Below are 15759 nucleotides of genomic sequence, written 5' to 3' on the forward strand. Positions count from 1 at the left end.
TACAGATTTAAAACACTTAAGAGACATGCCATTTAATTGCAATGTATTGACTATATTTGGATCCCAATTCAAACAAACTAAAACAAAATTTTTTTAATTAAAGTTAAAATGAAAACAAAATGTATAAGACATTTGGGCAGGTATAGATACTGGTGGATGATATTAATGAATTATTGTTAATGTTCTTAAATGAATAATGGTATTTTGGTTATGATTTTTAAAGACCTTTTCTTTTAGAGGCACATATTAAAATTACAGATGAAAATATACATTGTCTAATATTTGCTTCAAAGTAAACTGGATGACCAGGGAAAATGGATGCAGGTATAAATGAAACAAGATAAGCTGAGTTGATAATAGATAATGAGATTGAGTGATGGATACTATGGGGCCTACTATATTACTCATTTTACTTTTATATGCTTGAAATATTCTGTATTTATCAAATAGGAGTTAGCCTTGCAGATTAAAAACCAAAAGGGAGTACACTAACTCCCCACTTTTCTGGCTTTTGTTGAGCATTACAGTTATTTTTTGCCTAAAAATGGCCATGGCATTAAGAAATGGAAGCAACCTAAGTGTCCATCAGTAGATGAATGGTTAAAGAAGATGTGGTACATATACACAATGGAATATTATTCAGCCATAAGAAGAAAACAGATCCTACCATTTGCAACAACATGGATGGAGCTAGAGGGTATTATCCTCAGTGAAATAAGCCAGGAGGAGAAAGACAAGTACCAAATGATTTCACTCATCTGTCGAGTATAAGAGCAATGCAAAAACTGAAGGAACAAAACAGCAGCAGACTCACAGAACCCAACAATGGACTAACAGTTACCAAAGGGAAAGGGACTGGGGAGGATGGATGGGTAGGGAGGGATAAGGCGGGGGATGAAGAGAGGGGGTATTATGATTAGCATGCATAATGGGGGGGTGGGAGAAAGGGGAGGGCTGTACAACACAGAGAAGACAAGTAGTGATTCCACAACATTTTGGTATGCTGATGGACAGTAACTATAATGGGGTATGTGGTGGGGACTTGATAATGGGGGGAATCTAGTAACCATAATGTAGCTCATGTGATTGTATATTAATGATACCAAAATTTTTTTTAAATGGCCACAGCATTATTTATAGTCCCATATGCTATTTCAGCACCCTAACTGATATCACCAAAAAGTGGTGTCTGTTTTCTCTCTCCTTGTACCTAGGTGGGTTCATGGCTCCTTCAGAAATAGAATTTGGTGGAAATAATGGTACATCACTTGCAAGGCTAATTCATAAAAAGAATATAGCTCTGCCTCATCCTTTCTTAAGATGCATACTGTTAGCACTCAGCCACCATATTGTGAGGAAGTTCACACAATAGGAGAAGCCATATGTAGGTGTTCTGGCCATTAGCCTGAGCTCAACCAGCAGCTTGCACCAACTTCCAGACATGTGAATGAGCCAAGCCTTCAGATTATTCTAGACCCCAGTCTTTGAATCTTCCCCCCATATTGTGGATCAGAGATAAGCTATGCCTACTCCACCTTGGCCAAATTCCTGACCCACAGAACCCTTAGCATTATACATGGTTATTTTTTATCACTGTTTTGGGGTAATTTGTTACACAGCCATAGTAAAGCACCTGAAGTGGAGTGCAGCAAACATCTGTTTGCAGTGAGTTCAGATCTCTTGGCCCAATCCAATTACATCCATGGGTACTGAGAGAACTTATAAATTATGTCACTGCCAACTTGTCCATGATTTTGGTAACTAAATAGGGCAGGAAAGGAGCCACAAGGCCTGGAGGCTGTCATATGCTACAAATCACACATAAAGCTGGCAAGTTTAATGGGTGAGATTCCCCAACATATTTTCAGTGTTTGTTTATAAAATCCCATATAAATGAAGCAGTACCATTTATCAAACAGCATGAGTTCACCAAGAATAATTTGTATTAAGCAAGCTCTATTTTACAGGGTTGCTAAACTAAGAAATCTGAAAAATGTAGTACAGGCCATAACCCCATATTTTACCCATTTTAAGACACTATCCTTTTAAATATAAGCTATATAACTGCATTTTTTAAATGCTGCCAATTAAAGTTTAAAACAATGTTTCATTAGTACTTAGAATTTTTGTTTATTCTTATTAAGAGTGCTGTTTTAGACATTTTAAACATAAATTTTTATCATATCAGTCTTTGGTTATAGAAAAAAGTATATATAAGCTAAATAAATTAAGTTCAGGTGTTTCAAAATTCTTCTCACTCAAAGTTCAATGGAATCAGTTTTCAACTTAAAACTTAGTTTATACTTATCTTTGTCCAACCTGATATCATTCTCTGTACCATTAAGAGGATCAGTAGCATGGCATTTCTTAAGGGTGTGTTCCTTGAGTACCTCCAGGATTTCTTCCAAACTGCTGACTTATTCTGCAACTATTAATGCTGACACTTTCCAGTATGACTAAATTCAGACTTATACTTTTTCTTCATTGAATCACATGTGGCTGGAAGTCCAGTTCCAAGTCAGCAAGAAGTTTCTGACAGTGTTTGATAATGAACACCTTAATCAGAATCCTTCTGATAAATTGGCCACAACAGCTCCTCCTCATTCATCAGTCTCTCATCCATTCTTAGGGATTTAGCAATTCCTCCTGCCTTAGTTGCGTAGCTTGATGTGACAGTTATTCCTTTTGCATATAATTTAGTAACAAAAAGTAATACAGTTTCATCTACTTTGGGATGTCTTCCTTTTCTTAGAAACTTGTAACTACTTTGTTTTGACAAGGCCATGACAGAAATAAGGCATCTACAATGTAGACCAGATTCAGAGAACACACAAGATTGTGAATATAAGCTAAAATATATCACATAAGGAAGGTAGAATAGGGAATCTTTGTAAAAGAGAATAATTGAAGTACCAGATAGCTGCCTTCAAGTGCCTAAAAGGCAGTGCTGCAAGAAGAAACTGATTTGTTGAGCACCAAAGTACTACACAGTTTAAGGCAGCTTAGTACTAAAACAGAACTGCTATACAGAGATAAATTTTGGTTCACTGCGTATCTATTAACTCAAAGAACATCCCATCAACAGAGGCATCCACTTATATTGGTTAGGATTTTTCTGAGTTTCAAGTACAGAGAATACAACCTAACTGGCTTAAGCAAAAGTAGAATTTATTAGTCATGTAATTGTAAAGTTCGAGTTATAGCTACCTTTAGATGATCTGGATACAGAGACTAGAATGAAGACATTGGGACATACTTTCTTGGTCTCTTTGCTTTGTTTTTTTCTATGAAGTCTTTCTTTTGAGCAGACTGACCCCACGTGGAGGCAGAGACAGCCACCAACAGTCTTGGGTATCCTTCGCCCTTATATCTGGGAGTCTGTGTGAAAGAAGTCAGCTTCTTTTCTAGTGATTTCAGCAGAAGTGCTGGGTGAGATTATAAAACCATCCTGAATCAATCACTGCACCCAGGAAGAGAGCAGTCTGATTGGTTGAGCCTGTGTTGTAACTTCCCTAGATTCTGATAGGGGAAAGGAGCCCTATTGAACCAAATGAACTAAGAATTGTAAGGAAGGCGGTTTCACAAAGAGAATCTAGGCAGACAAAAAAAGTATACCCTGACTACATCTATATCCAAAATTAAGATTTTGGATGGATAGCATCCTAAACAAAATAAAAAAGCGAAATATTTGCAGAATTATTTTCAAAAATGATCACACAAGAAACACTATATTTTAACAAATAGAAGTGACACTATATTCTTTGACTAGAAGAAGTAAAATTAAAGATTAATCACTAAAAGATAGCTTAAAATTTAGCTCCTTATAAAAATTCAAGAGTCTCTTAATTTTTGTCAAATAGCAAAGATAAGATAGGAACTGAAATGTTATACTGAGAACTCAGTGATCATGGTAACACTATATATAAAAGTTAAGAGATATGGCTCAATCCAGATGTGGAAGGAAATACACCACTTTAAATGTTTTAATAAACAAGACACTTAAGCACATACCTTAAAAAGCTAACAGAAAAAAATACAAAATAAAATAAAAGTAGAATGGAAGAGTATTTTAATAGCCTTTTGAGATAACTGTAGATATTCTTTGGTTTTACACCAAAGCTCAACAGTGGTAACTTCTGAAAGGTTAGTTGCAATGTGGAATCTGAAACTATATCAATGAACTTTTCCTACTCTGTTACATTAAACTTGACTGATCCATCTTGAATTTTGAATGGAATTTTTTTTTACCCCTAAATGATTTTATAGTATCATGCATTGGTGATTCTAAAAAAATATAAGTTTACTGAGTTATGCAAATCTTCTAAATTTGATACATTTTATTATATAATGCAAAAGAAAAATTACATTTAATATTACCATTGATTTAATAAAAAGCCTTTAGTTATTGGATGTCAAGTGCATGGTAACAGATAAGTTTAATTATTAGGGTGCCAATTTTCCAAAATTCTAATTTTTGTTTAAAAACTTGAATTTACCTTTGGCAACAAATACTTTCAATTGTTTTCATTGAAGTGACAGGCTGGCTTTATTCAGTTTCAAGAAAATGTCTGCCAGTCTTAATGAACATAGTCCATTATTCCTTCAAGTAAAGATGGTGTTACATGAAATAGTGCCTCATTCAGCTTGCAACTTAAATAAGCATTTCAAGAATTTACTTGATTAGAAGTACTTCACCTAGTAATATGCATTTAAGTTTCCTCCATGTCTTTTCCTGGTCAGTAGCTCATTTCTTTTCAGCACTGAATAATATTCCATTGTCTAGATATACCAGTTTACTTATCCATTCAGCTACTAAAGGACGTATTCTTTGCTTCCAAGTTTTGGCAATTGTGAATAAAGCTGCTATAAACATCCATGTGAAGGTTTTTGTATGGACATAGTTTTTACCACATTTGGGTAAATACCAAGGAGTGCAACCGGTGGATCATATGGTGAGAGTATGTTTAATTTTATAAGAACTGCCAAACTATCTTCCAAAGTTACGAAACCATTTGGCATTCTCATCAGCATGTGAATGAGAGTTTCTGTTGCTCCCCATCCTCAGCAGTATTTGGTGTTGTCAGTGCTCTGAATTTTGGCCATTTAATTTCCTTTTTGATATAGTATGTCATTTTTGTCCATTCTGTTTTCTCCCTCCAATGATTAGTCAAGCTTCAAATGCTTATCATGGCATCTAATGTGCAAGTAAGCACTCTTTTCATCCTAATATACAACAGCAACTTAGTAAACACATAATCTGAGACACCAATATGAAGACATGTCATACTCAGTTTAATTGGTGTAACATATATAATCAGATGACATCTGTATATTCCAGAAAAGTGACTCTGAGAATTTATTATTGGCATTTGTTTTGTTCTGTAAGGAGAACTTGACAAATCTTACTATAAAAACTTTAAAAGATGCATATAACCCCATACATAAAATTTAATTCAAAATGGATCAAAGACCTGAAAGTAAACTCTTAGAAAAAACATAGGCAAAAATCTCTTGGACATAAACATGAGCAACTTCTTCATGAAGATATCTCCCCAGGCAAGGGAAACAAAAGCAAAAATGAACAAGTGGGACTATATCAAGCTGAAAAGCTCTGCACAGCAAAGGACACCATCAATAGAACAAAAAGGCATCCTACAGTATGGGAGAATATATTCATAAATGACAGATCCAATAAAGGGTTGACATCCAAAATATATAAAGAGCTCACCCACCTCAACAAACAAAAAGCAAATAATCTAATTAAAAAATGGGCAGAGGATCTGAACAGACACTTCTCCAAAGAAGAAATTCAGATGGCCAACAGGCAAATGAAAAGATGCTCCACATCACTAATCATCAGAGAAATGCAAATTTAAACCACAACAAGATATCACCTCACACCACAAAGGATGGTGGCCACCATCTAAAAGACAAACAACAACAAATATTGGCAAGGATATGGAGAAAGGGGAACCCTCCTACACTGTTCGTGGTAATGTAAATTAGTTCAACCATTGTTGGTTGAAAGCAGTATAGAGGTTCCTCAAAAAACTCAAAATAGACATACCATTGGACCCAGGAATTCCACTCCTAGGAATTTACCCTAAGAATGCAGCAGCCCAGTTTCAAAAAGACATATGCACTCCTATGCTTATCTCAGCACTATATATAATAGCCAAGAAATGGGAGCAACCCAAGTGTCTATCAGTAGATGAATGAATAAAGAAGATGTGGTACATATACACAATGGAATATTATTCAGCCATAAGAAGAAAACAAATCCTACCATTTGCAACAACATGGATGGAGCTAGAGGGTATTATGCTCAGTGAAATAAGCCAAGCAGAAAAAGACAAGTATAAAATGATTTAACTCATCTGTCCCGTATAAGAACAAAGCAAAAACTGAAGGAACAAAACAGCAGCAGACTCACAGAACCCAACAGTGGACTAACAGTTACCAAAGGGAAAGGGACTGGGGAGGGTGGATGGGAAGGGAGGGATAAGGGGGACAAAGGGGCATTACAATTAGCACACATAATGTAGGGGAGGCACCAGGAGGGCTGTACAACACAGAGAAGACAAGTAGTGATTCTATAGCATTTTACTACACTGATAGACAGTGACTGTAATGGGGTATGTGGTGGGGACTTGATGATGGGAGGAGTCTAGTAACCATAATGTTGCTCACGTAATTGTAGATTAATGATACCAAAAAAAAAAGATGCATATAAAGAAACAGTGTAATCAGCGATAAAAGGCAAGTGGCAGAGTAGGAGGAAGTATTTGCCAAAATATACAACAAGTAAATGACTAATATATAAAGTTTATAATAAGCTCTACACATTCAGTGAGAGAAATAAAGATAAAGTAATGGGCAAAAGATATGAACAAGCAAATAACCATTTTGTTGATTGTTTTCTCTCTTGTAGTTATCTTGTCCCTCTTTTCCTCTTTTGATCATCTTTCAATTATTTACTTTGTAGCAGCATATTTTGATTCTCTTCCCATTTTCTTATGTGCAGTTTCTGTAGGATGTCTTGTAGTTACCATGGGGATTACATAAAACATTTTATAGTTATAATAATCTATTTTAAACTGATAACAACTTAACTTCAATCACATATATTCCTCCCCCCCCAACTTTATGTCATCAATGGCACAAATTACACCTTTTTATATTTTGTATCTATTAATGTAGTTTTTTGGTTACAGTTGTCTTTTAAGTTTTTAGCTTTTAAGTTAAATACCAGGATTAAAAGGATTTATACACCATTACAATATTACAGGATTCTGTATTTGTCTATATATTTATCTTTATCAAATAGCTTTATATTTTTGTATTGCTTTCTAACATCCTTTTCTTTCAATCTGAAGGTCTTTCTTTAGCAGTTCTTGTAAGGCAGTCTAGTGGTGGTGAACTCTCTTAGCTTTGTTATCTGGGAAGGTCTTTATTTCTCCTTCAATTTTGAAGGTCAGTTTTTCCAGATACAGTATTCTTGATTGAGAGATTTTTCTTTCAGCATTTTGACTATATCACCCACTCCCTCTGGCCTATAATGTTTCTGCTGGGATATCTGTTCATAATCTCATGAGAGCTTCCTTGCATGTGATTACTCTCTTTTCTCTTGCTGCTTTCAAGATTCTTTGTTTTTGACTTTTTACAGTTTGATTATAATGTGTTTTAGAGTGGGTCTCTTTGGGTTCTTGAGCTTTTTGAATTTAGATGTACATTTTCTTCTTCATATTTGGTAAGTTTTCAGCCATTATTTATTAAAATAAGCTCTCTGCCCTTGTTTCTCTTACTTGTCTTCTTCTGTGACTCCCATAATGTGTATATTGCTCCACTTCTTGTGTCTAGTAAGACCCTTAGGCTTTCTTCACCCATCTTCATTCTTTTTTCTTCTTGTTCCTCTGACTTGATAATTTCAGATCATCTATATCCAGATTCACTGGTTGTTTCTTCGGTTCCATCAAGTTTACTGTTGAACCTTTCTAGTGAATTTTTTCAATTGTTATTATATTCTTCAGCTTAAGAATGTTTGAAATGCTCTTTTTTAGTTTCTATCTCTTTGTTGATATTCTTATTTTGCTCACATAACATTTTCCTTATTTCGTTTAGTTGTTTTTATGTGTTCTCTTATAACATGTTGCATTTTAAATGATTATTTTGAAGTCTTTGGTAATTTAAAGATTTTCATTTCTTTAGGTCGTTTTCTTTCTTTGAGCTATATTTTCATCCATTGAGCCATATTTCCCTGTTTCTTTGTGTGCCTCGTTAATTTTGGCAGCACTTTATGCGTTTGGTAATATAGCCACCTTTCCACCTTTATAGACAGAATTCGTATAGGGGAAGACCTTCACCAATCAGCATGACTGAGAATTCTAAGGTCCTCATAAATCTTTTCTGGAGATGTGTCTTCTCAGGGCTTATGTTTATAATTTCCCAATTAAAAAGGTTTGCTGGTCTTCTTCAGGAAACTAATATTTTGCTCCCCCTGCTGTCTGTCTTTGGTACTGTAGGTTTTCCGGTGTGGCAACAGGCTACCATGTTCTCTTTTGTTCTTAGTGGCCTCCAAGCGTCTAAAGCATGCCAGTTCCATCAGTGCTCCAAGGCAGACAAGATAGAAACCAGTCTTTTGAGCAGCCCCCACAAAAGCCAGAACACTGGGTCCCATTGCACTCTTCTTTTTCTCTCTGAAGAGATAGGTCATGAGCAGGTTGCCTTCTCCTGATTGCACCAAGTTGTGCTGGCTCCGTCTATGGTATATTGCAAATTCTCTGGAGCTGCAGTAAGTGGGTGAGCTCTTTTTTTTCCCAGCATCGCCCTAGGACCCCAGAGGATGCTGGTGCCCCATCAATGCTCTGAGTCAGGCAAGGCAGATACCTAGTCCCTAAGGCAGTTCCCACAAAATCTGGAACATCGGACCTATGTTCCATTCTTCCCTTTCCTTCCCAAGGGAGAAGCCTGATTTTTGTGATTTTTCTCCTGATTACACTAAACTGTGCTCGCTTGAGGGAGAGAGAATGCTGATTAAATGAAAAGCTTTTCTTACCTGTTGCAGTGAATTGTTCTTTGCTTTGTTTGTCTGGGTTACTATTATTTCTTAACTGGTTTCTGAAGTTCTCATAGAGATTTTTTTAGACTACATGTTGTTGCTAAGCCAGAGTCTTTGTTGGGAAACATGGTCTCTGTCCTCCTATTCCACAATGCTGCTCTGTGATCATATTTTCATTTTTTATTCAACATAGTTCTTCCTGTTTGAATTTTTTATATCCATCACATTTTATTTTAAAAATATGAAGAAAAATATTCAAATTCAAAAATATTGAAGGGGTACAATTTTTTCATTGCCAAGAAAAGGAAGCACATAAATAACATTGGTTTATGTTTTATTTTATAATTTATACTAAAGTTCAGGTTTAGTTTATTTCACACTGTGATTCTCCCACCAGTATGACCTTTTCCAGATTCTTGCAGCCTTAGCAAAAGTGTAAAAAACCACTTTGTTATGGTATAAGAAATAAACTGACAATATAAATTATTATGAAGCACACTTTCAAGATATCCCTTACCAATGTAGATAAGAATAATTGTGAAATAAATGGATTTATTGAGGTGTGTGGTTTTTTTTTTTTTTTTTTTTGGTTCTCTTTTGGCCTTTAGGCATTAGGATTTTTGTCTTCTTACGGAATAGGAATGGAATATGATCAAGCCAAGGTAAGGTCATTTTTTTTTTCTGGAACAAAACTGTATTTTTTAAGGGGGACATTATTAAGTAAAGATCTTGCTCTTTAGGTAAAGGAGCTCACTAAAGTGTGGTGGATAAAAGCACTAGGTCAATAAAGAAGCTTAGGGTTAAAATACTATACATTTCTTAATATCCCATATTTCACGTTGTTCACTAAAGATAGATAATGTCTACTCCATAGGTATTTTATAATGACTAGGTGAAATATCATGTACAATGCTCTTTTCACAGACTCCAGAGCTCACAAAGCCCCCCACCAAAATGTCAGTCAGCTTATAGAGGAAGAGAATAAAATTTGTCATTTATTTTGGGACTAATTATTTATTTCATCAAAGTTCATTGCTGGGTTAGGATAAAAAAACTGATAATCAGTTTGAGTTTCATATTTGAATGACCAAAGTAATATATTTTCCTACTCTAGGCACTGATATATTACACCTTTGGAAGTGCTGGAGGAAGCATGATGGCCCAGATGATTTTGGTTTGTAAATTAAACATATTGGGGCCCAAATGGTTGTGTTATAAATACAACATTGTCAGAATATTAAGACTATATGCTTGTATTTTAGGGATACAGATATTTGTCAGGAATCAATGTTCTACAGAATTGTGAAGTTGCCTTAAATCATTACAAGAAAGTGGCAGATTATAGTGAGTAATCTACATAATTTTTTAAAAATAACAGACTTGACAAGCAATTAGGAAAACAAACCAATGTCAATTGACATATTTATGAATGTATTAAAAGACTAAGCTTTTAAGATGTGTTAATACAATTCTTTTCATACAACATAGTTTTCTGATTGGTTACTTTTCAATAGTAACTTTTCAAAAATTTTTCAGTGAACAGGTTCACCTTTTATTTATATTAGTACATGTCCCCAAACAATTCTGCTTTACTTTTTATTGTGATGTTCCTTCCTTCAACTGAAAATTTGAATGTAGCACCAATAAATATTGAGCAGTTTCCCTAATTCTAATTTCTAGAATATGGGGTGTCTTGTTAAAAATTCCTGAAGAAGTGGATGTAAGGTGTATACATTGGCAATCTCTGTCACTGCACTTGAGAACAATTCAAGTAATCATTATCTATTACCCTATACCTTGTCTACAAAAAAATAGACCATAAGATTAATATATGTTCTTAGAATCATTTTCAAAGTTGTCTTTAACATTCCATCTTGTAACACCACTGAACCAGAATACTTAATAGTTTTAAATAAAAGTTTCCTAAGAATGAATAAGATGAAGTCCATTTGGTTAATTTCTATAATCAGAATAACATCTAAATACACATCTTTGGCATTACTAGGATCTGAGAAAAAAAAGGAAAAATATTACTTTTGAATTTAAGATGCTATATGTAACAAGATCATTTCAAATGCTTAATGAAACTGAAATTACTATATATATATATATATTTCAAACTGTATACTTTGTTAGGTTTATTGAAACATAGTTATCTTTAATTTCAGATTACCCATAGAAAGTAATTAAAGAGCTGCTATTATTCTCATACTGTAGTTTCAGTCTTGGAAAAAGACTGTAGTAAAAGGGATCAGTTGCCTGCTCCTAAAATCTGTCATCTTTCCTTGAGCCTATATGGCCAAGATCTTCAGTAAGGTCTGATAAATGTTGATACAATATTTGTATGGTTTGCAAAGCATAGCTAGTTTCTTTCACTTTTCTCAGAACTAAATGAACAAAAATTAGCAAATTTCTGTCTCTGAAAGGCACTTCCTTTCTGCTAGTACACCAGGTCTCTGCACAACTTAAGGACAATAGGCATAACAGTGTTTTCTCTAAGTTGACTGTTATCTCTTGCAACCTTATGAATTTTGGCTATTCTTTGGCTTATTTTCTATTCACAGTTGCCGACAAACTGGAAAAAAGTGAAGCTTTTCCAGTGGAAAAAGTGAGACTAACTGAAAGACCTGAAAATATGAATTCTAACAGTGAGATTTTGGATTGGGACATATACCAATACTATAAATTTTTGGCAGAAAAAGGAGATGTTCAGATACAAGTAATGTATACAGACAAGGTTGAGTTTTTAGAATGTGCATATTACAAGGTTCTTGGTTCACCCTGAGTCCTAGAGGGTTAACAGTGCTCCATCCTGAATAGGAAAGGAAACCCCCTCCTCTTTGCCCTATTCCTTTTTTGTTCCCTGCCATTTGCAGTTCCTGTGCCTATGGGAGAACCTGTTGTCAGAGTCATGGCAATTTTCTTTTGCATTTACTCCTAAAAAATTTCATATAGAAAAATTAGATTTTATTTATGGAAAAAAAACACTATCCCATGTTTGTTTTTCTATGGACGAACCCTTACCAGAAGCCAGAAGTGTTCTGCCTCTGAGAATAGACTAGTGATAACATTTGCGTGCCTTTGAGAACCAAGACTTAAGGCTGCTAGGTTTATGTACCCAGGTGCTGCCCTAGTGCCAGCAGACCAGTGTCCCGAGGCTGAGGAAGCCTATGCTCAGCATCAATCAATTACCCAATAAGAAATATAGTCTGGAATGTTTTGCTGTTGTTTTTATAAGCATGCCAACTATATCAAACTGAATCAACATAATATTGTAAAATGACCAAGTAAATGTTTTCTTTATTTTTCTCACTATTTTTATTCATTTATTTTTTTAATGAGGTATAATTGACTTATTATATTTAAATCAATACTACCACTAACATAATTTTCAAAAATCATCATTCCTAGGTATCTCTTGGACAATTACATCTAACTGGGAGGAAAGGTCTAGATCGGGATTACTATGTAAGTCAATCTCCAGAGTCAGTCCTGAGGGGTTGGGGAGGACAGTAGTGAGGGAGGGTAGCAGGGCAGTGAAATAAATGGAAGGTGGGAGTATGAAAGGGTTGCTGGGGAAAGGCCACTGCTGCTTCCTTGGTCAGATCAGCTTCCTAGCTTTTGAGGAAGAACAAAATAAACCAGAGGAAGCACTTTTCCTACCTCCCTTCAAGTACAGAGAGGTTTAGGCTTCTGAAGGAGAAGTTGAAGCAGGGGAGTTTCCATGCTCCCCCTGAACGTGGCTTTTTTCCACCCAAACACACTTTTGGACCGAGGTTAAGTGTGGAGGATACCCCCACCTGCAGGCTTTGGACATGCCCATTCCCCACAGGCAGCTGCGGAAAGTCCACCTAGGAGTCTCCTGTGCAGGAGCCTGAGGACCAGCCTCAGCCCTGTTTGGCTCTATCAGAGGACAGACCACTTTCAATATAATTAGAAATATTATTAAGCATCTGTATAATTTTGTGAAACTCTTTTCAATTGTCTTGCCGAATCGTACCTTATCCCAGTGAGGTTAGAAGATTAATTAACAATTCAAATTTATAATGGAGAAAAAAACAAATAAACTTGACCTACACAACATCCTCCTCAGTAAGATTCTAGACCCCTGGGATGGGGTCTTACCCAGATCTTGATTGTGGTTTCAAGGCCCTAAATCCCCGCAGATCTGGGAAAGTAACTGGGATTCTTATTAAAGAGAGATTTTGCAGGCCTCATCATTTTATAAGAGCCACATACTCATTGTTTTTTTCTTTATATTATGTACTGTAGTTTGTGTTTGATAAGAAGTACAGTACATATAAGTTAAAGGTCAAAGTTAATTTCATAAATTGTGATCAAATAGGTAGCAATTGAAATAAACATATGCATCCCAAAACAGCTCAATTGAAGGTCTCTTATTAATCCTCATTATAATCAAGGTTCTATCTTCTTAGAAAGGAAGTTCTGGATTTACAGCATTACTCCAGTGTCATATTTCAGCCTGCAATGAGTTTCTCAAGTTAAGCATAGGATGCATAACTAGGAAGAATTCCCCATTTTCCATAAACATGGAATTCTTTTGAGTGTGAAGGCACTCAAACTTCAGCTATGGGAAACACCTGCCAGTCCTTGTGAGTACATGAAAACTCACAAAGCTAAGTGCTTCTGGTCAGCTCCAGTGTCTGTGAACACTGATGAGGGCTGTAACTGCCTCCAGGTGAGTATGAAGTATGATCCCAAAGCTGACACTGAAAGATTCTGGTGCTGTAGTGGCAGTAGCCAAGAGATTGGGCACCAGGAACCCAGTCAGGCTTTCCTTGGTCGCGTTCACAGAGGTTTTATCTAATCCTTACTTCTTTAGATCTGGAGAAAAATACAGTGTCTAAAATCCAGTTTCCTAATTTATAAAGCATGAAGAAGGAATGATATAATCTCTCATGTTGCTTCAGCTCTAATTTTCTGAATGTGGGTTGGGTCACATGCTTCCTATCCAGATATTCTAAAAAGGCTGGTTTAATTCCAGAACAATCCCAGTGTTCAGGTACATTCTGGGGGCAAGGCTGGTCCTTCTGCTTTCCTGAGCCTAATAAACCCAAACTTCCATGGAGGGTGCCAGTCAAGGTCTCAAACTTCAAGATTGATTCACTTATTTATCAGTTAGATTAGGCTACATGATAAACCACTCCCAGACTTAGGTGAATTAAAACAACTATTTAATTCATTTTGGCAGGTCAGTAGTTTTGGCTGGGCTCAGATGAGTAATTCTTTGGTCTCAGCCAAGCTCAACTAATCTTCACTGGGCCTGCTCATGTTTCTGTAGTTAGCTAGATAGAGCATTGGCTAGGGCTAGCTGGTTTATGATGGCCCATATATGACAGCTAGTATGACTGGGTCTCTCCACATGTTCTCCTCCTCCAGACAGTTGGCCCAACTTTTCACATTGCAGCCAAAGGTTCTCAGAACACTTCTCAAGCAGAAGTCTCTTGAGGCATGGGGTTGAAATTCATAAATAACTTCTGCCACATTATTTTGGCCAAAGCATGTTTCAGGACCAGCCAGCACTGAAGAGGTAGGAAAAAAGACTTCTCCTCTTAAAGGCAGAACTGCAAAGTATTCTGATCACTTTTGCAACTTACACAGCTTAGCTGCACTAGAATCAACTTGGAGAGGCATAAGAGATGCAAAGGAGAGAGAGAAAATAAAGGGACAAACCCAATGTCTGAAAGACTGTTACCTCAGTTCCACCTACGGTTAACTTCTCATCCTTCACGTCTTACCTCAGCAGAGAGGGTTTTCGTGTCAGCTCTACTCTTTGGTCACTTATCCCAACACGCTGTGTTTATTTTCCTCTAGTCCATATCACTCACTGAATTATATTGATCTTGACTGGTTTTCTGCCTGTCTCCCCACAATGGAATGTAAGTTTTTGTCTATCTTGCCACTAATGTATATCCTGTACTAAGAATAGTGCCTGGTGCATATTAGGGACTTAGTAGGTATTTACCAAATGAATCAGTGAAAACATCCTAAGCATTATATGTTGCTCCTCAGCCTGAGATGCACCCCTTGAAGCATGTATGCTAATTTTTCATTTCACCAAATAAAATTATTAGTGTAACATTCCTTATAAAGGTGATGTCCAGTTTACTGCCCAGCAAATTGAATAACAGAATACCTGGAAATAACTACCTTGCCTTTTTTAAAATTCCCCCTCACTGTTTGATTGAATTAATCTTTCTCATGAGTTGTCACCACAGGCAACATTTTCACCTCCCCAGCCCCACACCAAATTCTTAATTACTGAAAGATATATGCAATTCTTGATTACATTATCTTGAATCTCTACACATACATCTTAATGTTGTTTGTATTTCTAAATATATACAGGTTCAGAATGAATTGGATTAGGAAAGCTAGGTATTTGGGTGCATATTATTAAAGTGGATACAGAAAAATTAAATTAAACCTAGCAGAAGAATAGTATCAGATGTGTACAGCAACTATTTTGTCTACCCTGCTATGCATTTAAAAGGAAAAAGCTATTATCACCCCTTTTCAAGATAATTTACAGAGCCAGGGATAAAAGAAGTACTCATAAATGTTTTCAGAACAATACATTTTCTTGACATTTCATTCTAGAATTGTTACAAGCTAATTAAACTAGGGATTTTCTTAGGACCAATGTTCATTTTTTTAAAAAAGAGATGTGCATTCAATTA

General features: G+C 35.8%; 1 protein-coding gene across 3 annotated transcripts in view; it reads left to right on the plus strand.

Moving 5' to 3' along the window:
* Window positions 1–15759, plus strand: part of SEL1L2 (SEL1L2 adaptor subunit of ERAD E3 ubiquitin ligase) — a 57948-nt gene that overhangs the window by 14714 nt on the left and 27475 nt on the right. For 2 of the 3 annotated variants that reach the window (XM_036892195.2, XM_036892196.2), the window contains exons 3-7: window positions 9667–9720; window positions 10173–10232; window positions 10321–10402; window positions 11623–11777; window positions 12470–12526. In XM_036892195.2, the coding sequence (XP_036748090.2) occupies window positions 9667–9720; window positions 10173–10232; window positions 10321–10402; window positions 11623–11777; window positions 12470–12526 (408 nt within the window). The remainder of the gene's footprint in view (window positions 1–9666; window positions 9721–10172; window positions 10233–10320; window positions 10403–11622; window positions 11778–12469; window positions 12527–15759) is intronic. The other variant, XM_036892194.2, reaches the window with a different exon arrangement.

Source organism: Manis pentadactyla, chromosome 5 (assembly GCF_030020395.1).
Source record: "Manis pentadactyla isolate mManPen7 chromosome 5, mManPen7.hap1, whole genome shotgun sequence".
Lineage (NCBI taxonomy): Eukaryota > Metazoa > Chordata > Mammalia > Pholidota > Manidae > Manis > Manis pentadactyla.